The following is a 25,559-nucleotide window of genomic DNA, read 5'->3' as shown; positions in this document are numbered from 1 at the left end:
AGCCAAAAAAAGAAAATATGTCACAAATTTTCAGGAAAATGTCGCAGTTAAAAGAAAAAAAAAAATTATACCCCCCCGCCCCCCGAAAAAAAGTGCATATTTCCTCAGAAAAAAAAGCCATTCACAAGCGATCCCTAAGTTGGGGCTTGTGTATTTCTGAAAACAAATCCACTTTTGTTGGCGTCGGCTACATCGCGAGTCAAGTACTCAAATACTGCGAAGGGCCAAAGGCGAGGGTTGACTGAAAATAATCATCAGAATCATAAAAAAACAAAGCAAAAAAAAAAGCATTTCAAAGATGGGCTGCTTTAGCAACAACAAATAAGCATCATCAGAATCTCGACGTAAGCGGAACTTCCTGTCTTTGCGCGTCCTGGTTTAGAGTCCAGACGTGCCGGCGGACTTCCGGAACAGACACAAGAAAAAAAGAAGCTTGGAGCTTGCAAACATTGCACGTTTTCCTCGTCTCCGCATTGTTCCATATTTCATATTCCAATGTTCAATATTTCATATTGAATATTCTTCCCGAGCGGGACAAAGAGGAGGAGGAGGAGGAGGAGTCAAGGTCACGTGACAACCGGCAAAGAGTCGACAAGCCCCGCCCATTCTCAGCTCCTTGGGGGGGGGCAGAGGCCTTGAGCTGGTGATGGGACCCCACCCTGAGGGAGGGGGCGGGGCCACAGCAGATGATGGGAGTGGTCCCGTTTGGCCCCACCCCCAAAAGAAGGAAGGAGCCTTTTGAGGTGTTGGGGGGGGCGGGGCTGCGAGTTTCGGCCCCGCCCCTAGCCATGCTGATGCTGGTGGGCGGAGTCAGGCGCGGGAGGGCGGAGTCAGGCGCGGGAGGGCGGAGTCAGGCGCAGGCGGGCGGGCGGGAGGGAGGAGCCTCCGGAGTCCCAGTTAGCCCAGGTACCACTGACAAAGACAACAAGATGGCGTCACTTCTTTCTTTCAACCGCTTTCTCCTCACCTGCTAGTCACAAATTCGCCATCGTCTGGAAACTTCGTAGCCAACCTTGACTCGCTTTGGAGTCGCCTTCTCGTAACTTTCTCGTCTGCCCCGGTTTTTCGTCATCCTCTGGTCCCTTTTCAAGTCTCGCGTGATTTTCTCGCCACTTTGTCGTGTTCTAATCACAATTAGCTTACTTGCTAACCTGGAAGATGTTAAATAGTCTCTCGTCGTGGACTCCCTCCAAACGTGGTTTTGTGGTCAGTTACTAATCGGCTTCGAGTTGGGCCGAGCCCCCCCCCCAACTACCTCAGGCGTCCATCTTTTTCGGGGGGGATAACGTGACGTCGCAGACTCGTCGAGCTCTGGTCAGCGATTGAGCGCTTTTGTAGTCACTTGAACACTCGTACGTGTCCTTGGCCGTCCCGTCGTTAGGGGCGACCGGACGTCACCGGGGCGAGCGCGTCGCCGCCCCCTTTTCTTTACATTCATCGCACGCACTTGTAAACAATACAAATCATTTAGAAAATGCATTGTGGAAAAAAGTGAAAGTAAAAGTTTGTAATAAAGTGTGTGTGTGTGTGTGTGTGTGTGTGTTGCAGGCTTTGTCTGCAGTCTGCTTGTGATTGATTGTGTGTGTGTGTGTGTGTGTGTGAGACAGAGGAGGAGAAGAAGAGTGGAAGGTTAGTTTTTAATCAATACAACTTGCTGACGTTGGACTTTTCTTCCTGGCTCTGCACTGCAGACTGTCCTGAAAACGCACTCCCTGAGCGCGTGTAGTCGTGTTGTCGGGGGGGGGGACAACTAAGAAGTCGAGATGACGTGAACAAGCTCAACGACTTCATTGAATGCTAGGCGGGAACAGGAACACGCGTGGCCCGAAAGGTCGTCGACTGAGCGTTTATCGTCCGTCCGAGTCAGCGCGTTACGCACGTACGTGCACGCGGTCACCCTGAAGAGGCGCGCGAGGCAAACGTCTTTGGCGTGATGTCGTCCAAGCGAGAGGTGCCGACTTTACATCTTTTGTCTCCGTGGGCGACGGCGACGCTGCCCGAGTGCCCGCTCACGCGCAGAGGAACGGCCACCTGCCCCCACCCAGACCGCACCCCACTCACGCGCAAAAATGTGTCGCCGTGGCGATGCCAGGCCACCCACTTCCAACAACCCCCCCACTAAAAGTGACACACTTTGACTTGTGCTTGTGTGGATGTTCAGAAATGAGAAAAAGCAGACGGAGCGGACGCGTTACCTGCGGCTGCTGCGGGATGTTGAAGGCGGGGTCTCGCGGCCCGACGCTAACGAATCGCTGCGCGGGAGAGCCGGCGGGCGGGGCCGAGTACGCTGAGGAGCACAAGCAAAACACGGCCGCGGGTCACATCGGGCCCGAAGACCACGTTGTCGTCTTTCCCGTGAAAACATCTCGAAAGGAACCTTTTGAAAATGGTTTGGCCGTTCCGGCGCGGAAAAGCGAAACGGCACAACCAAAAAGCGCTCATTGATGAAATCGATATGAAAATGATGCCACGGGAAGGCGATCGCGACCGGACGCGCACTCACTCGGAGAAGACGGCGAGTCGGACCCCCCCTCGGCGGACGAGGCCGCGGGCGGCTTGGCTTCCGCGGGCAGCGGGACGGGCCGGGCCATGGGCGGCGGCGGAGGGGGGGGCAGCATGGGCGCCGGAAGGAAAGGGTTGTGGACTTTTCCCTGGGCGCTGCCGTTGGCCTGCGGGTTGGGGGGGGTCACAATAGCCAGTCATGAGTCACGTAATAAACAACAACAACAACAACAACAAGGCAGTCGCGCCGCTGGTGTGCGAGGCCGTATCGATTTGGTGTCTAGACACGCGTACATCAACTATCCGACCTCGCACCGCGTCGGCAAGAAACGTGGAGGAAGCCCACCTGTCCGGCCGTCTGGGCGGCGTCGGGGCACACCAGCTGCACAAAGTCCTTGAGGGGGTCTTGCGGGTGGTACCTGATGGCGGCGTGGGAGAAGTAGGAGGCGGCGGGCTGCTGCAGGATGGGCGACGACGAGAAGTGCAGGCCGGACGGGGGCGCGTGGGGGCCGGCTGAGGACACACGCGCACGGGTCAAAAGGGGGCGGGGCCTACCCTCCGCTCTCGATGAGTTCTTCCCCTGGCGACGAAATCCCTTCGCTTCCTCCTCGCCGGCAAGCGACCAAACCGCGGCCGTCGCCAAAGACGAGAAAGAGGCAAATCCCGCAATGTTCAAGCGAAACGTGAGGCCACAAAGATGTCGACGTTGGCCCTTTGTCACCTTACTTCCTGTGCCTGCCTTCACTTCCTATGTGACGTCTAGCGTCACCCGCTTCCTGTCGCCTTCCGATCTCACTTCTGCGACTTCACTTCCTGCGTGTGCCTTCCTTCCTTCCTGTCACCGTCTGAGTCATTCGCTGCGTGAATTCAGTGCCGTGGCGGCCATTTTGTCTTAAACATACGACGCGGAAGGCAGGCAGGGAGGCCGGCGACCGGTCGCCTCCGGCTCCGCCCATCACATACAAGCGACCGACGGGAGGAGGAGGAGGAGCCTCCCGCGACGCGACAAACACACAGCCGATGACGTCATTAGCGTGCGTGCCAGGGTGGAGAAAGGAAGGAGCGAAGATCCAAGGAAAGAAAGAAGGAAAGACAGAAGGACTGAAAGAGGGATGATGGAAGACACGAAGGGGCGGAGGACGTCGGGGAGCGCAAGATGTGTTTACCTTGTCGGGAGATGAAGGAGCTAGCTAGCGAGCCGCGTAGCTTATATCCTGCTTTCCCGGCCAGGGAGAAAGAAGGGAAGAAAAACAGCCAAACAAGAAGAAGAAGAAGAAGAAGAGAAGCAGCGTGAACATTCCAACCATCAACACAGGGGGCGCCACCGCAGGTCGCCATGTCACGACGACATACCTGGCTCCTCGTGCCAGCCGCCGGCCTGGCTGACGCTGCCCGGCGAGCGTCCCTGAGCGGGATAGTACGGGTCGTCGCCGGGACTGTCGGCGTCCTCCTCCATGCACTTGATACGCTTGGCCGAGCTGCACGCACACACGCGCCAACAACCGTCACATCTACGAAATCGCCCTTTTTCCCACGCAAAATGAAGTGAAGCTCGACTGGCACGATGCAATGCTGGCCGTCTCCGATACTTTGACGAAACATTTTCATTTGAGGCCTTCTTTTGTGCTCCAATTTTTGCGCGTCTCAAATCAAAGTCGTTGAAGCTTCAACGACTGGCTGTTGGTGCGCCCCCCGCTGGTAAAAAATCAGCAACAACCATTACTGTGACGCAACGAATGCGTTTACGATCTTGTTCCCGCTCGCCTGCCCGTTTTGCTTCACTTATTACATATTTGGACAAAGAGCATCGGTCGCCCCCGCTTTGAAATCAGAAACCTGCGTTCTTGGTTCTGATGATGACCCGAGGAGGGCAAAACAAACATTTTCTCTGCGCCCAAAGAGGACAGCGGACCCGCTCTCTCGTTAGGTCGTCGTCGTGCGCCGGTACCTGGAGGAGGAGGAGGACGAGGTGCCGGGCAGCGGGCGCCGAACGGCGCCGGGGCTCACGCTGTAGTACGAAGAGCCGTCCAGGTCGGCCAGAGAGAAGTTGGGGCCCGTGCCGGCCGCGATGGGAGCTGAACGACACACGCGCACACTTTGAAATTAGGCCCGGCCCGAAATTCACATTTTAAAAAAAAAAAAAAGTAAAGAGTGGGAAAAAAAAAAAAAAAAAAGCACAATGCAGGAAACAAAAGGACGCAAAGACGGCAGCAAAACGACAAAAATGGCCTCGTCGTCCTTTCTTAATCTGCCATAAATCGCAATTCAAGATGTTGCTTTTATTCACCATGTTGGTCTTTTTTTTTTTTTTTTTTTAAATGCCAATCATCAGCACCGGCTTCAAAAATTCAGACGACTTCCTCGTGAACTTTTTGCCACGTCAGCTTTACAGATGCCCCCCGTCGGCGTAGGCGGTCCCGCATTGGCGCGAAAGAAAGACAGCCGACGTCAAATATGATCGAGTGGAAAAGTCCGAAACGCTGGCAGAATAAAAAAAAAAAAAAATCAATGACCCGCCCCTGCTAGCAAAAGATTGCGCGTCCACCTTTCCCAACGTCTCTTAATCATATCGTGTTTATTATTCTTCAGATTTTTTCCTTGCCATTTGAGACCGGCTAACAGGAAGTGGCTAACAGGAAGTTGCAGGCACGACGATGAAGGCAAGGCGGTGCAGCCGTCGTTCAGTCACGTGACCAATCCCACTAAGTAGCCTGGATGAGTGACCCCCCCCCCCGCACGCCGCTGTAATAGAATATTGATCCTCGCGCGCCGGCCGGCCGGCCAATGAATTGCGTAATGGCTGCACGACGCCAAGGTCACCTGATGCACACGCGTGTGCGTGCGCTCTTCGGGCCGTCCCGCGACTTTTGGTCCGAGAGCGAGAGAAGTGAAGCCGAGGAAGCGTTGCCGTGGCGACCCAACTAACCGTCATCTTCTCCTTTCACGTTAATGCGCGTGCGTTCTATTATTAATGAGTTACTTGATCGACGTGGAGCCGACAGATTCCGAAGGTGTCACATGACGCCGTTCCAGAGTATCGGTTACTATGCCGACTTTCGCCCAAATCTTATGACATCATCAGCTGGGGTGAGGGTGGCGCGTGAGGACGACGACCTTTAAAAAGGCGCGAGAGAGAGAGAGAGACGGATCCATAGCGGCCCGTCGATGGGAAAGCGCCACCCCCCACCGCCCGCCTGGCCCCGCCCACCAGCACCATCCATCACGCGTTTCGCTTACTTTGTGAGACTCGCACAAGTTCGGAAACGGTAAACACTCCCGGCGTGACGAAGCTGTCCTGGAAACCCAAATGACCTGAAACACACACAAGAAACATTCGCAGGATTTGGATGGGCGGTTCTGCTTCTGCGTTTTTGTCGACTCGTGTCCCGATTCACACCGATTGCGCCGCGAGTCAAAATCCGCTCCCGTCCCGGGTCGGCTGTCATTTGGGCAAATGCAATTTCTTTTGGAAAATCAATTTCTTCGATTGATAGGAAGACTTCAAAGTCTTGCCATTAGCATCATTAGCATTCCCAAAAAAAAAAAAAAAAAAAACCATTGGCAAACTTTGAATGGATTTGCAATATTTTGTGACCATGCAAAAAAAAAAAAAAAATCATTTCTGTGTATTTAGTCTTTTTCTCCTCATGTCCAATGTCAAAACAAAACCACTTTATCGGCTTTTGCATCTTTGGCGCTTAACGTCGCCATCCTGTCGCAATACACCAGAGGGATCTGTCACCAGGCAGCCATTTTGCGCTCACAGCATTGCAGATATTTCTCGGATATGGATATGTGTGAATTTGTCAACTCTCTTTTGCGTTATTACGCATGAATAAAGACGAGAGCGTCACGGCTTCATCTGCCGTCGTTTCCGCAGAGTTTGAAGGGGAACGCGTGGCAGCCATTTATCGCTTTTTGCCTGTAGTGTTACGCAAGGCAGCCGTCGCAGGCGTTTTCGCCAAACGTTTGAAATGGCAGGACTTGATGAAGCGTCGCGAAGCTTCCTTTTCATCACGGGCCACAGAAAAGTGCAAGAAAAGTGGGTGGTTTTCCCTCGTGTGCGTGTGCGCATCTCACCATTTTCAGTCTGCTCTTTGACGTCGGACTCGCCGGCCTGGTCGGGGCTCTCTGATTGGCCGTCCTCTGCAAGCACAACGGGGTTCGGGTTACTGAGCGGATCCTGCCTCCTGACGGGCTTGGTGAGGATAAGCGGCTCAGATAACGGACGGGTGGCGTTTCAAAATATTGCATATATTGTTTGACTGCACGCGCGCCAAGGTCACCTTGACCGTATGAAAGCTGACACACATGCAAGTGACACTCACGCATACGACACAATAAAGCACAAGTACACGTGCACACACACAAAGCATGCTGGGAATTCAAAGTCACAACACAATGTGTGGGTGGGCGGGATCGAGTAGTCAAAAACAAAAAGCATCAGCGTAACCTCGACAACGAGACGTGTGCGCGCATCGCTGGCGGGGGGCACGCACGGGCTGCCCGCCGGGATTCTGAAATATGCTAATGAGGCGACCCTCGAACCCCAACACTTCACAATAAAAGCCTCCATCCGTTGCTTCACAAGCCTTCCAAATAAAAGATGGCGAACCACTTGGTTGTCCATTTTTGGCTGTGTGCGTTGGTTGTGTTGCGTGTCCTTTTGTGTGACATGTGCGGACTTCATTCATGGATGCGTCCGTCCCAGTTTCCTGTGTGCGTTCAACGCGTGCCCCACGTGACCCTAAAAAAACAAAAAAAAAAAAAAGGGGGGGGGGAGGGGGTGGCCTCACGTCTGCATACTTGTACATAATCACGTCCACGGCAAAGAAAACACAAACATTCGGTCGTAATCCCAAAACTATTGAGATGAAATCAAATGTGGTACATTTGAAACTAAACAAAGAATTTTTTTTTTTTTTTGGATGAAACCAACAAATTCACATTTGGATCGACCTACAACCAGCATTTGATCTTTTCCGATATTTACTCACAAATGTGTTTTTTTTACGCGTTGGGAACCGCAAAGCAGCGGGCGCGGCCCTCGCCGAGCGGCGGGCGGAGTCTCATTGATGAATGTGCGCCTCCGCGGCTTCACTTTCCTTAATTGGAGGCACCCCCCCCCCGTCCCCGTTCTCCCCCCCCCCCTCCCCCGCTCTCAAAGGGGAGGCCGGCGGCTAAGGCCGCTTTTTCGCCACTCGCCGCTCCGATGCAAAGATCAGGAGCCCCAGAGGAAAATTTCGGGTGTTTTTGCCTGGGGGGCCGCGCGCACAGTCCCCCGGTCGGCAACAAACGGGCATCGCGACGGCAAACATCAAACAGGAAGTTAATCCGCAGTCCTCGTTACTCGGAATAAAAGCGTCGCCAATCTTCACGTGCACGTGTGTGACATCGGTAAGACGTCGTCAACCAAGTTGGACCGAGCGGAGGTCGGGCTGAAGCTCGACTACGCGATCGGTGGGGGCGCCACTGTGCCCCCCCCCGCCCCCCCATTAGCACTGTCTGTTGGCGCCAATAACGACCCTGAAAAACACAACAACAAACGTGCGCTTCTCATATGCATATTTCATGCAGACAGATGAACAAATTACATATTTATGGTTTAGAAGATCAGGCGGGGGGGGGGGGGGGGACACGCGCAGGTACGAGGGTCCCATCTGTACGGCAGGAGGGCCCCGAGGCCCGGAGGGGCGGGGAGCGCCCGCCGGCGACACCGACAACGGCGAAAAAAAAAAACACAAACCTGACACCGAAGCAAAAGTGTCCGACGCCAGCGAAAGAAACGCGCCAGAGTCGACCGAGACGCCGAAGTCGAGCGGCGCACGACAACCGCGAGAGTCCAGTACGACGGCAGCCGCCTTCAAGAACGTCGACGCCGGGATGACCAGAAAGCGAAAGTACAATCCAGGTCGAAGGAGGTTTGCGGGTCTGTCACGAGAGTCGACGATCGGTGCGGGAATCGAACGCGAGAGCCGACGGCCGAGAATGAAAAGCAAACAAGCGCAACATTGAAGAATCTTTCCAGGCATAGCGACGTTTCGCGTTAGCCGAGATCAGCTCGTGTGGGGGCAGGGGGCGGGGCATAAAGGCCACCTCGAGGCTTGTTGATGTTGTTCCTGCGTTCCAAAGTGCGACGCTAATGACGGCACTTGTCGCCTCCAGATGGCGCCGTCGTAGTCTTTCGACTGCTCGTCTTTCTAGCTACTTCCTGTTAAGGCTCCAAACCGGGGTGCCCCCCCCCCTCCCACCTTGGCCATGTCGGACATGCGGTCTTGATGTCGCAGTGAGGGGATGGGGGCTGGGGGGGGGGGGCTCATAAAGTGGCACCGATGACGATGATGTGCTGCATCAAGAGATAAAAGCTGCACGGGGGAGTGTGTGTGTGTGTGTGTGTGTTGTGGGGGGGTGGGGGGGTCGGGGTTGGGGGGGGGGTTCCGGCCCTCATTAACATTGGCGCGCTGCAGTGACTCAGCCCATTCGGGTAATGGAGAGCGCGGCCACCTAAAGATGGAAACGGCCGTTTTTCACTCCCCGCGGCCCCGCCCCGCAGACGCCCCCCCCCCCCCCCCCGTGGCTCACTTTATAGATAAATTATTTTCAGCACTTCAGAGCCCGAGCGACAGCAACGCTCCTGCAAGGTCGACGCGTGGCGAGAGAACAAAAAAAAAAAAAAAAAAAACAAAAAACAAGAAGGGAAATTCACGCGCGCACACTTGAGCAACCCTGGGAAGGGGGGGGGGGGAATTCCCCAACTTCATGGGGGAGGGGGGGCACGTCATTTGAGATTTGGCTAATACACAATTCAACATTTAATTTGTGAATGTCAATGACGTTCGTTCCAAATCATGCAATTCTTTTCATATTTTCATTGAATACGTGTTGATTTTCTTTGAGTCATTTATCTCGTGAGAAAAAAATGGTTCAGATGACTTATTGCGATTATTGCATCAATTCATTGATGAACTCTCCGCTTCATAAATTTGCATTTCTTGAAAATATTCCAATGCAGCTGATTCAGCGGACAGATTTCAACTTGTTTTGTTTCCTCTTCAAATCATTGGAAAGTTTCGCAGGACGGCGTCACGTAGTCGAAGGATGACCAATCACGCGCGCTCAAACTTTTCAAAGTTGCCGTTTTGCTAATTTTGTCGACTTTTTCAACGATGAAGTTTTGCGTCCTCGATTGACCGATTCAGCGTTTCCTCCGTGGCTCTCCTGATGGCGGCGAAATGACGGCCCGATACTTTTGCGCCACATTTGGAAGTTTTTGGCGTTTGGAAGGTGACGGCGGGGGCCTCTTCTCGCGCTCACGAGGCCCCCGCCGTCGCCTTCGGGCCTCGTTGGGAGCACGCGCACGACGACCGGTTTGAAAATGTGCCGCCGTTCTCGGCCGTGGCCGCGATTGGCCGGGACTCGGCGCACTTTTTGGGTCATTTCCGCAAGCCGTTTTGACTTTTTCGTTCGTGAGAAGGAACAATGAGACGACGAGCTAAATCGCTGAATGAAATCGATAAAAATGTCAGCCGCTGCACGGGCGGTACACGTGACTAACACGGGCCAATCGCGAGAGATGAGCTCCGCCCAGCAACCGACGCAGAGGTCACGTGACGGTCACGATCGCACGTCCGGCGGCCAATCGGGACTTCCTCGCTTCCTGCGCGCAAACATGGCCGCCCGCTGCGCCGACGTTGATCCTCGCCGTCCGTGCCCGGCGTGACCCCCCCCCCCCAAAACAATACGTCCACAACATCACTCGTAGGCGCGCACACACATACACACAAAAAAAAACTTGATTGTCGCACTGCGGCGCACAGAAAGGAAGACGCATGAGCGTTAGCCGTTAGCATCTCCTGAGCAATTGAAAGAAGAAGAATTTTGAGCGAGAGAAAATCTCCTTCCTCCTGCGTGAATCCCAAAAACAACACAAAGACGCGCGGAGGCAGCAGCTCGGCTCCTCGCCGACAACGCCGACGTTGCGCACGTCACCTTTGACCTGTTCAGTACGCCGCCCGCCGTCCAATCCGAGCGCTCCTACTGCGTGTGTGTCACTTTTGGCTCGGGAGAATCTGCCCCCCCACCCGCGCCTCCTGGCGACCCCCCCCAGGACCAAAGGGCTCCGTGGACTCGAATTCCTACTTCATCCTCGCAGAGAGGAGGAGGTCACCGGGAGGGGGCTTTAACGCGGCTGGGGGGGGTCCTTCCTGTCGCGGCCGCCGTGCTCTTTGACCCCCGCCGCCCTCCTTTCAAAAATGCGGTCGCTGTAGGGTTTCATTTGCGGCCGGGCACGCGGGGGGGTCGTTGGCAAAACACAAAAATCTTTTGATCTTTCCACCAAAACGACACAAAGCCGGCGAGGAGGAAAATGGCAGGAAGTCAGCCGGTGTGGTGGGGGGGGGGGGGGGGGGGGACTTTTGCAAAGCGACACAAAGGGGCCGCCTGGCACGCGTTGGCCGATGAAGAGGATTCGGACCGTCGCCACGCACACACACGGGGTTCAGATAGCGTGTCACGTCACGCGCGAACACACACAATTGTCAAAAAAGGAAGAATGCGGCGATTCTTCAAAGATGAATTCAAAGTCAAACGTGGATGCGTGAAAACGTCTCAGGAAGGCGGGGGGGGGGGATGAGACCCCAAGAACTCAGCAAAAAGTCGGGGGGGGGGGGCATCTTCAAGAGGCAAGTGATTGAAGTGCAGTGGGGGGGCACCGGGGAGGGGGGGGGGGGGGGGGTGAAAGTTTCCCATGAGCCTCAGCTTTTGTTTTTGGTTGAGGTGGACGGCAGCAGTGCATTGTGGGAGTTGCTGAAGTCAGCACTCCCCCCCTTGCAATGCATCATGTTTACTGGCTGTCACTCGCTAAATTGTTCTTCCCGCGACCCATCCCCCCCCCCCAACCCCCCCCCAACCCCCCCCCCACGAGACATTCCTGATTGGTCCTCGTGCACGCGGTCGAGTGACTTCGCCGTCGTGAAGACGTTCGAAGTCGATCTCTTGAGCGACGACGACTATTATCTTACGAAGTGCCCCCCCCCCCCCCGCATCTTGAAAGGCGGCGCTGACCGGAGGGCGCGCAGGGCGGGGCCAAATGAATTGCTCTGCGGACCATTACGACGACGACGGAGCAGAGGAGGACCTGTCCTACCTGCGCTGACTCAGCAGCTGCGCTCAGTCCATCCGTCTAATGGACGGCGGAGACGCAATTTAATTAGCGGAAGCCGCAGTGAGTGCGCGCGAGTGCCCCGCCGTCCTTGCGCGGAAACCCCGTCCGTCAGCAGGACGTCCGGTTGTCCTCACGGTGACGCGCGCAATCCAAAGTGGACGCGTCGCGGTCAGAAAGCCGAGGGTTCGATTCCCGCAAAGACCCCGATCGGCCCTGCCGTGACTCCGCCTCCTTTCACGGTGACAGGTGGCAGATGGCAAACGTCGGAGTATGACTTTTGAACACCCCCCCCGATCAATAATTAAGAGCCAACATCTGACGAGCAGCTGCGGGCGCACGACGCCAACCGTCGGCACTTTGTGTCTTTTTCACCTTCTGGATGCGCGCCGACAAAAAAAAAAAAAAAAAAAAAACCACACACGCGCGCACGTTCAACCCCGCCCTGCAACAGCAGCACCCCCGTCGCCCCCGGCAACGGCCCCGACACCAAAACACTTTGATTTGAAAGCCTTCAAGTTTGCATTGAACGGGAATTGAACACAACGAAACGCAACCGCACCGCCGCTGAATCGGAGAATTGAAGAATTTGGAAAAGGAAGACGGTTATTTCTGGGCCATTTCGGAAAGGAATTTAATAACTTGCTAAATGTGACGTCCCGAGCAGATTGTTGCCCCCCCCCCAAAAAAAAAACAAAAACACAGCATATTGCACCTGTTAAAGTCCGATGTGTCCTTTCCCCCGGTTCAGATGGAATCTTTTGAAATCCTGAAGTCCCCGAGTAGGAACAGCGCCATTGCGCAAAAAGGAGACACACGACACGGCCACGGAGTGGCGAAACTTTCAAACGTTAACTGGGAAACGCAACTTTTTTTCTCCGATGTCCCTTCAGACGCGCGTCAAACGTTCCTGCCGCCTAGCGTGACCCTCAGCCTGCGCGCACGCTAACGCGTCTCCGGCATTCCGCTCGCTTTTGCAACTTTTGGCCGCCGCTGCAGCCGTGGCCCCTCCCCTCCCCTCTTCACAGCGCACGATAGAGGTCGCCGCCTGCACGTTTAACCTCTGACCCATTAACACTTGTCAGTTACTGCGGGCCTCAGAAGATGACCTTTGACCCCCCCACACACACACACACACACTCCGCACCAATTTCCCGCTCAGCAGTTTAAGACGCACGCACGCAGGCACAGGCAATAACAAGGTGGTCGCCGTGGCAACAAAAGGGCTGCCGACAAAGGTCCGCTTTCGCTTCCTTCTGGCCCTCGGTTGCCTGCGGCGCCAGCATCGACTTTAACCGACTCGTCGCTTCACGTTAGAGTGAGAAAATGTGACCGCCGCGACAAAAGAAGTTTCCGTCACGACATCGTCGATGCGAGGAACTTCGGCGAGGATGAAGCGCTTTCCACGGCGCCACCGTCAGGGCTGGCAACGACGCTGACGACTTTATGGGAGCAAAAAAAAAGTTTCCGTGGCTACCCCACCACGTTTTCCCCAAACGGCACGACGGCAAAGGCGCGCTTTTGCCGTCGGACGGTTGAAGTTGTGTGTCTCCGCGGCAACGGGGTTGATGCCAACCAACTTCCAAAAAAGGAAACAAACAACCAAAACAGAAAAGGCCCTGTTTCCCCGGCAACGGCGTCAATGTTAAAAATCTCTTCCTCCTCTAACCACGCAAGTTGCCGTTTCCGTGGTAACGACGCCAAAGCTAAGAAAGTGCCGCTAGACCAAATCAAAGACGAAAAATCAAAATATTAAAAAAAAAAAAAAAACAAAAAAAAAAAAATGAAGAAAACGGCCGCCTCCTCGGCGCATCACGCCGGCTACGAAATGCGACACGAGTTCAGGAAAAAAAAGTCGCGTCAAAAAAGGGCGGACGGCGGCGCTTTTCTTGTTTTGTAGCGCGTGACGTCACCAAAATGGCGGCGGACGTCCAAAAGCCGAGTTGGAAAACTGACGACGTGGTCGTTCCGTTTGGGCGGATTATTCGTTGAAGCTTTCGAGCTGGAAACGGAATTTGACGAATGAGGAGGGGCCGAAAAGGCAACCGAGAGAGACGAGCGCGGACGGACGGGCCCGAGAGCGAAAAGAACGGCGGGGGACTGACCGGCGTGGACGAAGTAGGCCAGGTAGAGGTCCAACTCCTTGACGGAGACGCCGATGTGGTGCGGCTGGACGCAGAGGCCCGGGTCGGCGCAGCGCGGCGACTTGACCAGCCGCTCGCCGTCGGTGCTCTCCAGCGGGACGCCCTTGAAGAGGATGACCATGACCAGGTCCAGGCGCCAGACCTTGTCGGCCTGCCGCAGGCAGTCGATGCGCCGCATCTTGCCCTTCTGGTCCGGGTTGGACAGCACGCAGCACGGCGCCTTCTTGGCCGTGACGGTCAGCACGAAGTCCTCGCGGAACTCGGGCCGGATGTCCTTGCGCAGCTTGGCCAGCAGGCGGCTGGCCCACTTCTGCTTGACCTCGGGCTTCTCGCCCAGCAGCTCGTCTTTGACGGCGCGCTCCTCCTCCTTGGACATGCGCTTCTCGTGCTTCTTGAAGTACTTCCTCTTCCTGGCCTGCAGGTTGAACCACGTGTAGGCGAAGGCGCGCACGTGCGGCAGCAGCGCTTCGATGAACGGGTGGAACTCGTCCTGCGTGGGGGGGGGCAGAACCGCACGCCGTCGTCAGCCGCAACACTCACCGCCGTCGGCTACGCGAGCGCGTACGCAAAACGTCGTCCCGGACTTTTCTTTTCAGCAGCAAGATCCGGTTGTCGCGATCGAGTCGTCCGTCTTTCGTTCCGCGGGAGCGCCGGAGGAGCCCGTCCCGGCAGTCGTCGGGCAGGAGGCCCGAAGCGGTCGCCGGCCAATCGCGGGGCACATCGAGACGGACAACGGTCACGACTCACAATCACACCGAGGAGGAGATTTTTTTTTTGGGGGGGGGGGGGGTCACAAGGAGGACATGCAAACTCCACACGGGGGAGGGGGGGGGGGGGACTCGAACCCCGGATCTTTTCCTCATTCCCGCTCTTTGTTTTCATCCAGACTGAGGTAGAGCAAAGCATTCTGGGGAAAAAAAACCCCCAAACCTTTGATTTCTTTCCTGCGCTTTTCCTCGCCTGCGCAGTGTCGTCTTATCGTGGTTTTCGCGTGTCGACTTCTTTGCTTTGACTCTTGTAAGAAATCATTTCCAATGAATTGAACGTTTATTCTCGTTTGTGACTCGACATGAACGCGAGGACCCAACCCGAGCGCCAGCGACAAATTCCTCGCGCGTCGGTACGTGCTCGGCCATTCAAGGCGATTCCGATCCCGAACGGCCTCGGATACGTTTTGGCGTTCGCCTTCATACGTCACGTGAAAATTGTACACAAAATGCAAGTCAGTGTCCAAAGAGTTTCTGGTTTAGTTTTGGCCTTTTTTTTTTTTTTTTTTCCCAAATGACACTTAAGACGTGGCGCTGTCGCGATGCACCAGAGGGCTCTGTGACCGGGCAGCCATTTGGAATGTCACCCAACAGCAGGGTTAGCAGAATAACTGTGGTCATTTATTTCTCAGAAATGAATGCAAACTGGTCACAAGCGTTATTCCGACGCGCAGCCGGCCGGGCTCAGCGGCGCACTCGTAGCCGCAGAGTTTTTGGCAAGCCGTTAGAACGGGCGTCGTCGTAAGAGGTCGTCGGCGACGGCGACGGAGGCTCCTCCTGTTGCTGCGCCGTCTCGGCCTCCTCTCAGCACTTTTTATTTTTATTCGTTATGGATTGATTTTCCGGCGCTCTCGCCTACACGGGCGCCCCCGCGCTCGCTATGACGTCGCCTTTTTACGCTTGCGATCAATCGTAATCGGCACGTTTGTCGTCGGTCATCGACGATTGTCTTGTCTTGATAACATTATTGCAGGACGTTTATTTGTACGACCTTTCAGAGACATTTGTTTGGTTCCTGCCAATGGAAGAAAAGCTGCAAACTTGAAGGTGGAGCCGACAACCGGATCCAAAGTTCGGAAACGAACGGACGGACGGAACGCGCGCCCAAAGTCCGGGGAGGGAGGCGCGTGCGCGCGGGGCAACTTCGGCGGACGCGTGCACGTACCTGCGTGAGACAAAGCGGGGAGTACATGATGACTGCTCGAGCGGCGGAGCTCCGGAAGAAAGACGGACGGCGGGGGTCGGCCCCCCCCCCACCCCCTCGACCTCTTTCTCACATTTCCGAGCGCAGCTGAACTCTGACCCCGCGGCGGCTGCCCCGCGCTCGCCGCCGTCCGAGCGCCATGTCGCTCCCTCCGTCACAAGAGTCCCCAAAACGGCGGGACCGGAGCCGGTTCCCGGAGCCGCATGTCACCCGAAGCGGACGAGACCGAAGAGTCCGAAGAGACCGGACGTCGTGGCGCTCGCTCGCTCGCAGCTCCGCTCCGCTCTCGCTGGTTCGACACCGGACGAGCTGACGCGCCGACACTCGCGCCGACAAAACGCTCATCTCGCTCGCGCGCGCGCCCGGCGGATCGATCGCACGCGGGCGGGCGCCGGGCGCGCGCGTTCAACTTAGTCGGAAGGAACGCGCTTGCGTGGAGAGTCCTCTGCGTGAACTTTGAACTCTTTTCCGTCAAAACAGGAAGTCGGACAGGGACGACACGTGGTTGCCTGCCGTCGCCACAAAGAGGAGGGAAAAAAAAAAAAAAAAAAAAAAGTACACGAACACGCGCAAAACTTCCTGAAGGACAACGAAGGGGCGTCAAATACGCACAAAACTAACTCAACCACCTCAAAAAAAAAAAAAAACCGCACCAAAAAGGTCAAGCGCACAAAAGTACCTCGACAACCTCATGAAGTAAATCAAGTACACAAAGTAAACCCAAAACGACCTCATCAAGTGTGCAAAAAAAGTAGATCACGTGTACAAAGTACTCTTAAAGCTAGCGCAACTATTTCATGAAGTACGCAAAAAAGTAGATTAAGTACAGCTAAAAACTACTTCCAACAACCTCACGAAGCGTCGAAATGGCAAAAAAAACTTCAACACGGCGACAAATACACGCGGCATCGAGCGGCCTTTCGTTCTGGCGCAAAGTTTCAAATATTTGAAATATTTCCAAGGATGGAAAGCGGCCATTTGGCGCAAAGCCGTTTGTGGGGCTTGGAGCTTCGTTGAGCACTTTCCCGTTTGGCTGTGTGAGCTCGATTGGGCCAGAAAAGGAAAACGGCTCGCTGACCAGACGTCGCCGCGGACACGGGCCAGCCGTTCGTTCTCCTTTTCTTCCGTTTCCTGGAAATAAAAGTTCGCAACTCGTGAAGACTCTGACGGACTTGAACTCGTTTCACGGCGCGCTTCCAACCCAAACACGCACGTTCACGTTTCGTTGCCAAACGACAAGAGAGGTTCAGATCAATTTGACCTCGCAGTCAAGAGGTCGCGGTTCGAGACTTTCGTTCTTTCGGAAGGTCAACGTGACTGCGTTTGTCTTTTTTGTGATCGACTGGCTGTGACCTATCACAGGACGGCGACCAGTCGGGTCGAGCGCACGAGTAGGAAGGAAGTGAGACAAAAGAAGACAAACGGAAACAAAAACGTGGCAAGGTTTTCAAGTGCTGAAAATGGCGGAGGTTGGAGTGTCGGCCGGAGGACTCCCTCTAGCGGCCCTTTTTCCTTATTACAGCACATCGGCAGGGCTCACGCAGAGGTCAACATGAACGCAAGATCGGAACGTCATTGATTTCCATTCATTTTTCCCGATTATCCCGTGTTAGAAGAGCAACGGGAAATGAATTCTTTTAATTATTCAGTCTCAAAAACAAGGAAAGCAAAATTTCTTCGTTATTGTTCAAATGTGTCAAAGCAAAAATATTCTACTAGGAATTGATTTATTGTTTTTTGGGGGGAGAGTAAGCTTTTTTTTTTTTATATATAATTATGAATGAAAATTCACGATGTTGTTACTTCTCTTCCAATGTCTTGAAATGATTCCGTTATTGTTTTGCAACGTTTACAGTCAATTCCGGTCAACGGAGTGAGTGATGACGTCACCGTCCGCCTGTTCAGGTTAGTTTGTTTTTCGGGCCTCGGGGAGCCTCCCAAAACTTTTCAGAACTGCCAAATTTCCCACTTTGAAAAGCGCTACTAAATACAAATGTGAGCGCAAACGCGGCCAAAGTACCGTCCCGCTCTACTTGCGTCGCGAGCCCAAGTACTGATTCAACACCTTTTCCGGGCGGTTTTAGTAGCGTCGCCCAACATTTGCCGTCTGTCGGGCGGCGGCCTCCATCTCTTTCGCCTCTTCCGCCGAACTTTGAGAGCGCCTCCTCCCTCTCCTACGGCCGCCCCTCCCGGGAAGATTTCCGCCTCCTGCGTGGCCCCCTTCGACGTGCGGGACGTTGCCGTACTCTTCCTGTGATGGCCAGCAACTTCCCCCTCCCCCTCCTCAGCATCTTCGTTGCCCCCCCCCCCCTTCTCCTCTCCTTCAGCTCTTCGCTCTTCTCCTTCGCTGTCCCTCATCCTCCAGTTTGCATTCATTTTTGAGAAGAAGAAGCGGGCCAGAACTTATTTCCGCAAAGTTTAATGAGTTGCACATGGATTCATTCAGGCGTCGGCCACCCGCGGCCCCCTGACTTTTTGGGTTGGGGGGCGGGGGGGGCGCTAGCGTAGGGCATGACAGCCAACATGCAGATGAGGCTAACGTCAGTAAAATACACTCAACGCGCTCGCCGTGGCGACAGTTACGGCATCGTACAGAACTGCTACGCTAACCGGAGCGAACAATGCTAACCATAACCGCAGCAGCATGTGGCATGCTGACGATGCTTTCATAAGCATAGTGTACATTATATTGTGGACAGGTGGGCAAAGTATGGCTCGGGGGCCATGAACAACCCCTGAGTGAGTCAGGGAGGGGTCATTATAATCGGTTCATTCAGTTAGTTTTCTTCCCCTATTTGCAATTTGAAAATGCAGCTATTTGTTTTTTGTTTTGTTTTTTTAAGTTTGCAAAAAATAAAACACCTCTTCACATATTTTTGCGCTCTTTCTGTGACATCAGAAAGATGTTCTTGCTAATAAGAAAAAAAGAATTGGGATCAAGGAAGTCGGGGCAGGCATGTGTTTAGCCCGTGTTGTTAGCAGAAGTTTTTTTTTGGTTTGAATCTGCTGAGTGGCTCTTTGAAAGGCCGAGGTCAAAGGTCAATTGAAACGTCAGTTGTCAGGTGATGGCGGCGCATCTTCAAACGTTCAAATGATATGAACGTGTTTTGGGATCATACTTCTCATACATATTTTGACACCTTCAGCCATTTTGGGGGCTCACTTGGGGTTCTCGGGCCTTTGCTATCTGTTGCAGGGCCGGTCCCCACACCCCCCAAATCGGGGGGAGCTCGACTGTACGTCGTCCCGCCTCGCGTCCCTCCAAGGGCCCCGTTCAGCCCAATTGGGTCTCAAGTGGGCCGGACCAGTATATTTGTGCAGCCTTAAGAGGCAAGAAATCATCTGCGGCAAATGACGACAAGTAGATTGATTGAAACATGATCAGATCGTGATCTTGTTTTGACACACGTGCAACTTACATCTCTCAAAGAACTTGTTAAGATCGAGAAATCATTTGAAATGGATGAAAATACGCGCGGCTATCGCCACCAACTCAAGTGGTGAAATATTCGGTCGTCCGCCAGCCCGGTAAAAGTTGACTTGAAACGAACGCACTCAAACGTGGAACGTCGAATTGCAGTTTTCCGTGGCTTCAAATACTCCCACACCAGGTCGTCGGCGCGCCCCGCAGTGGTCGAAATCGGCATCACGAGTGAGTGCGGTTGAAAAACTGTCGCGCACTCGCCGCTCGACACGCTGACCTCGCTAGCCGCTAGCGTTACGGTCACGTGACGGCTCGGCCGGGCGAGCAGATGTTCCTCGTTAGCCTCCTTGTTAGCACGGACGACATTTTGATGGGCCGGCGGTCCGACGGCTTTCCGGGAATTCCAAATAAATCCTAAGAGTCTTTTTTTTTTTTTTTTTTTTCATTCACGACGGCGCAGGAGCAGGAACAGCAACGCTCCAATAAATAAATAGCAGCGCGCGTTCGGTGCAGGCTTCCCCCGCGGGCGCATTTACTTTTATTAGCCACAGAGATAGCGAACAAGTAGTTCTCTCTCTTCCCCCCCCCCTCCATGAAAAGTGTTTGAAGGAGTCTGGAACGATCCATGCATTAAATGGCATGATGGCGAGCAGCTTTTTTGGTAGCGTTCGGTCGACATGTTCCATTTCAAGCATGTGACCTGCCACCTAAATGTTGTCCTAGAAATGAGCTAACAAGTTAACTTTCAGGAGGCGAAGTGAGCAAGTAACTAGTCAACAACTCCCCTGCTGAGAACTACTGTACTTGCGAGAAACTAGACAGCTGAAGTAAGCGAAGTGATCAACTAGTCAGCAAACTCTCCAGCTAACTTGTGAGCTCATTGAAAAGAAGTGAGAAAAGTGGCCTGCTAACATGCAAGATAACGGAGCAAGTGTCGTTTGGAAAATGAAGCCGCTGTCTTGCGGACTAGAAGTAAAAAAAAAAGTCTCTGCTTCCACTGCCAACATTCTGACTTGGAATCGAGTTAACAAGCTAACAAGCTCCTGTGCTAACTGGCAAACCAACAAGTCAAAACTTAACCTGCTCCGGCAACTGTGTGTGGCGCTAGCGAGATAACTTGTGAGCTAACTGAACAACTACCAAGAGAACTAACTTGCTAACATGCGAGATAACTGAATAAATGTCTAGTGGGAAAGTAAGATGGTAACTTGACCGTTAAATGGACACGAGAGCCAATCAGAAGGGTCTGTTTCAACCATGTGACCGCCTGCCAAAACACTGACCTAGATAGAAACGGGCTAACACGCTAACGTGCATTTAAAAAAAAAAAAAAATAGACAAAGCCAGCCCACTGGTGGTGGTTGGGGGGGGGGGGGGGTGAGGGGGGGGGGGTCAGTAGAACAACAGCCTGCTCTCAGCGGGGGTCCCGGGAAGGTATCCGTTGCATCCATTCCAGCAGCTCCACCGTGTCACCCGACACCGCCGACGCAGAGGACGCGAGTGGCCTGGCACGGCGACGGCGACGTTCAAAGGTGACACAAAGTGGAACGTTCCGTGCGAGTTTTGAGGTCCGAACGGTGAATTTTTTTTTTTTTTTTTCCCCAGCCGGATCTCCGGGCGGGCCTCGGCCTCCTTGGCGCGAACCCTTCGCTCTGGTTTCGTCATCCCGGCACCGCGAAAGCAGCCGACAGCAGCAGCAGCAGCGGCAGCGGCAGTCACCGACTCTCCAGCTGAATGGAGAGTTGTTGGTGCATGTTGTTGTTGTTGTTGTTGAAGTCCTCATCGTGGTTCCGTGTGAGAGAGCGGCGGTCTGCCGAGTACTACACAAACGGACCGGACCTCATCCTAATCAGTCACACATCTGCGCATCCCTAATTGTTTCCATCTAACTTCCTTTCTCCTCCTCTTCTTCCTCGTCCTCCCGCGCTCGCTACGCTCGCAACACGACGCCGGCCGAGGCTTCAACTCTTCTGTTGCGCTCCGCTTCCTGACACAACCAGAACCAGAAACTCGGGACCAAACCTCGGCGAAGCATTCAGCATGAATCAAGCCTGCTAAACTTGTCAATGGAAAAAAAAAAAAAAAAAACAGAAAACGTCAGAAAATTGGGAAGGCGGGGGGGGGGGGGGTGTCCCCGCTCTATACTTGCAAACTAATGAAATGACGAACTAGTAAAAAACAAGCAGCTGGTCAGAAAACTACTCTCGTGGAAAAACCGCCTGATTACTTGTGAGCTAACAGAAGAAAACTAGCCGGATAACTTGCTGAAAAACAGAAAACTTGTAAGGCAACTGAACAAGTAGCTAACAGGAAGCAGGTCAATAATAACTAACTAGTCTGCTAAATTGAGAGTTGACTGAACAACTAGCAAAAAAACTGGCCCGCTCGATTGTGAGTTAGCGGAACAGGTAGTGAAAAACGGAGCCAGCTAACAACTACTTTGAACGCCAGCCTGCTAAATTAGGAACGAAGTGAGCGAGACGACGCTAATTATGATCAGATGATAGATTAGCCGATCAATCATATGATAGATTCGGACGCCGTCTCGGCCAAGCGCCCCTACGAGGAGGCAGCTGCAGCGGAGGGGGTGGGCGGCGGCGGCGGCGGGGGTGTCGCTTGCCGGGCCTGACATGCCCCCGTGGGCCTCGCCAAGGTGACCCCTGGAAAAAGCTGGCATGAACATCTGCACCCACCCGAGCCCTCCTGAGCGCCATCAGGCAGGACCGTCACCCACGTGGGAGTGGGGGGGGGGGGGGGGGCTGGGCAAATAGGCAACATTTTACACAGCTACAAAATTCTAATGTTAAATCTAGATGGATTATCTATGTGTAGAGTACAACTAATGATGCTAAGTACGTACCGTCGATGCTAGCAGTGACCTCCGGGTGGCCCAGGTGACCCCCCCCCCCCAATGCTGCTAACAGCTGCTCACCCTGGTTCCCCCCCCCCCCCCGGCATGGGGACATCGGCGTGCTAGGGGCCGTTGTACATCTGTAAGTCACGTGTTCTCGCGACGGACTTCGTCAGCTTGCGATAACGGTGCTACGAATACAAATGGGGGAGAATCAGCTTTAATGCCCGAGTACGTAATTAACAAAAAGGAATCCGTGTTAGCATTTGCATTCGCTTGGTCTTCTTGACGTTGACCTTATCTCCCAAAATACGCTGCTCGGTCGGGGTCGTATTTTGGGAAATGTGATGAAATGAAGGAGAAAGGTTATCTTATTTTTCAAAATAAGACCACACTAAGAATAATGTTACAAACAGCTTTGCTTAGCATTGTTTTCCAATTTACCATCGGAACCTACCTCCGGGCCACAGCGCGGGATTATTATTATCATATCATTACGCATGGCATAGCGTCGTATGGAATCGCATCGGCATCGGAGCGTGAGTCAAAAGCTCATCGGAACCAGGTGACCAAAACCAAAACGAGGACCACGCCGCAGCTAATTCTAATGCACGACGGGGAACATCTGGCTGCTCGGCGTCGTCACCGCGCTTTTAGCTTTTCCATTTGTTTGATTGAATTAATAAGCATTAAAACGTCCAATAGGATTAAAAGGACGGAACGCGTCTTTCCACAGCTGCTCGCCTTTTGTGGGAAATCATCCCGTCGATGGCGCTTTGCAACACTGCGCTATGACCTCGCGGGATCACCAACCAATGCTAGCCACTAGCCCAGCATAGCTAGCGACGCTTAACAAGCTAACAATGCTATTTGCTCATTTTTGGCCGCCGCTCCACACGCTGCAGTTGACTTTAGCGTCGTCGTCGACCAAACCAACCAAACCTTGGAATTGAATTCAATATAACGATTAGAAATGAACGTTGACGCCCCCCCCCCCGGAGCTTTATGGCATAGCTTAGCGACTTTGTGGAACTTTGGAATTGGACTCTACCTCGGGGTCAGCGGTCGCCAGCTCAAGGCCCACTTCAGGCCCACCTCAGGCCCACCTCAGGCCCACCTCAGGCCCACCTCAGGCCCACCTCAGGCCCACCTCAGGCCCACTTCAGGCCCACCTCAGGCCCACCTCAGGCCCACCTCAGGCCCACCTCAGGCCCACCTCAGGCCCACCTCAGGCCCACCTCAGGCCCACCTCAGGCCCACCTCAGGCCCACTTCAGGCCCACTTCAGGCCCACCTCAGGCCCACCTCAGGCCCACTTCAGGCCCACTTCAGGCCCACCTCAGGCCCACCTCAGGCCCACCTCAGGCCCACTTCTGATTGACCTTCCTCCGAAGATTCACCTGAGCGCAACTTCGGGGCCACTGTGAGATCCGTTCATGTCAAAATGGGGCTTTGAGGCTGGTTGTCGTAGTTCCAAGGAAGGAGTACAACCTGGGGGGTCTTTTTTCTGGGGGGTGGGGGTGGGGGTGGGGCTGTTGAGGAAGTTGAAGCAGACATGTTTAATCCGACAATTTCCTGACGGCTAACGTGGACCAGGGAACGTTAGCTTCTTGCCGACAGCCAATCATCAGCCAGTTTCACAACATGGCAAGCAGCTTTGTTTACTTCACTTTGGGACAAACAAACAAACAAACAATCATTGGACCAATCGGTGGGCTGGGGAGGGACTTCAACACACACGCACACGCACTACATAGACTCAATGGAAGTCTGCACACACACAGGGACACGCACCCACGCACGCGCGCACACGCATTCGCTCGTCCAGACACACGTCACAAAAGCGCTCGAGCGCGTGCATGATTAATATTCCGTTCAAGTAATACGATTTTTAAAAATGAAATACAGTATGAGTTATGTTCTGTCGTATTGACATTTTAAAAAGCTAATAATAATAATAATACTGTATTTCAGAAAAATACACGCTGGCTATATAAGAAAAATAAAACAGGCCTAGACGTATTTTTAAGAAAAAATAATATACTGAACACGCTTTTTAAAGAAAAATAAAATAGAGGTATTTAAGAAAGATACGTTAAAAATGATGACGGATATTTGAATTCCGACGGAGGCGATGAATTGACGAATGACGATTTTTTTTCCATTTATTTTCTTTTTATTTTTTTATGCGCGACATCCTCCGATTGACGATGACGATGATGAGATGGGCTGCGGGTTCTATTCCGAGACGCTCAGCCTCGTGCCACAGAACAAATAAAACCAAAGCCTGTGAAATGAAATTATTGTAGCGGCGATTTCTGGTGATAATCAATAATTAGGAAATCGTGACAATGGCAAGATGATCCAAAATCATTTCCGTAAAATGTTGGACTCTAAATACAAAACATTTCATATCCCTTTTACGACCGTCACCGGCAGTCGTTTACGTTTCTTCATTATTATTTTTTTTTTTTGGGGTCTGATTTGAATATCAAAATAATACACCAATTCAAACCGGAAGATCATTTTGTTTTCATGCAGGTAAAACTAAAGAAACGGCGACGCCTCATCATTTTCGTACTATTCTATTTCGTAGTAGTGGAGGAAATCTGAATTTTTAACATGAACATTTCTAACAATATTGTGACTGTAGGAATATGAATTTCAATCATAGGAACGACATTTGAAATATTATCTTGTCAAATGCAGCCCTTGCTGTTCACGTAAATCGTGCAAAGTTAGAATACCAATAAAAATAATAGAAACAATAATAATATCAACAATAATACAATTCAAAGAAAAATATATGCCGTCCAAAATGACCTCAATTCATTTGAAGAGGAGAACGTTTCAATTGCACCTCGAAGTCTCACGAAGAATCATGATAATGATTATAAAACTGTCGCCATATTATTCGGGGGTTGTTTTGTTTGTTTTTGGAGAAGAGCGAACAAAAACAAAAATAGAATAGAATCAAATCAAATCAAATCAAAATAAAGGCTGCATTTCACTTGTGGAGAAATAAAAGAGAAGTCGCGAGCGGACCCGCGCGGCCGGCCGCCAAGTTTCCACGCAAGTTCACGCACACGCGACCATGCACGGTTCGGTTCGGCTCGAAACATTTTCTTCTTCCTTATTATTTTGTTGGTTTTAAAAGAATGGAAAAAAGAAAAAAAAAAAAGCGTTTTGTGTAAGAGTTGGCGCCGAGCACACGTGGAAAGATGTGCGGGCGGCGGCGGCGGCGGCGGCGGCGGCGGCGGGCGGACTCGGGTGCCACTCACCATCCACCAAGTTCTGGCCGAGATGTCGTAACAGAGCTGCCACTTGACGGAACCTTCCGCGCTTTTTCCCGCCATGGCCCCGTCAATCAACCTCATGGGTGCGCGCGCGCGCTCGCTCGGCCCGGAAAGTCACTGGCGGGCGGACGGACGGACGCGGCGTGCACGCGCAACGGCGGACGGCGCGCGTGCCGGCCGGCCGACGACAGAAGAAGAAAAAGAAGAAGAAG

General features: G+C 53.2%; 1 protein-coding gene across 6 annotated transcripts; it reads right to left on the bottom strand.

Moving 5' to 3' along the window:
* Positions 1-411: 411 nt before the first annotated feature.
* nfia (nuclear factor I/A) lies at positions 412-25,556 on the bottom strand. 6 transcript variants are annotated; one of them, XM_061824757.1, is made up of 11 exons: positions 25,333-25,556; positions 13,768-14,296; positions 6,583-6,648; positions 5,740-5,814; positions 4,451-4,577; positions 3,856-3,980; positions 3,669-3,716; positions 2,849-3,015; positions 2,504-2,669; positions 2,196-2,287; positions 412-912 (listed from the first exon to the last, which is right to left on the bottom strand). In XM_061824757.1, the coding sequence occupies exons 1-11, from the start codon at positions 25,426-25,428 to the stop codon at positions 898-900; spliced, it is 1,506 nt and encodes a 501-aa protein (XP_061680741.1). In that variant the 5' UTR covers positions 25,429-25,556; the 3' UTR covers positions 412-897. The 6 variants fall into 6 exon arrangements, with proteins under 6 accessions (XP_061680741.1, XP_061680743.1, XP_061680745.1 ...); XM_061824759.1 differs by lacking the exon at positions 25,333-25,556 and adding an exon at positions 15,739-16,675; XM_061824761.1 differs by lacking the exon at positions 25,333-25,556 and adding an exon at positions 15,851-16,675.
* Between the last annotated feature and the right edge of the window lie 3 nt (positions 25,557-25,559).

This window comes from Syngnathoides biaculeatus, chromosome 7, assembly GCF_019802595.1.
Source record: "Syngnathoides biaculeatus isolate LvHL_M chromosome 7, ASM1980259v1, whole genome shotgun sequence".
NCBI lineage: Eukaryota > Metazoa > Chordata > Actinopteri > Syngnathiformes > Syngnathidae > Syngnathoides > Syngnathoides biaculeatus.
Note: the sequence above shows the minus strand (reverse complement) of the source record. Positions and strands in the feature narration are given on the sequence as shown.

What these genes read in the sequence shown, in the direction of transcription:
- nfia (XM_061824757.1), bottom strand. Translation starts at nt 25,428, where the DNA reads ATGAGGTTGATTGACGGGGCCATGGCGGGAAAAAGCGCGGAAGGTTCC. An exon ending in GGCCTACTTCGTCCACGCCG is followed by an intron (nt 6,649 to 13,767) that starts GTCAGTCCCCCG and finishes TTGTGCTTGCAG; the next exon opens with AGGACGGCCAATCAGAGAGC. An exon ending in CCGCCCAGACGGCCGGACAG is followed by an intron (nt 2,670 to 2,848) that starts GTGGGCTTCCTC and finishes CCCAACCCGCAG; the next exon opens with GCCAACGGCAGCGCCCAGGG.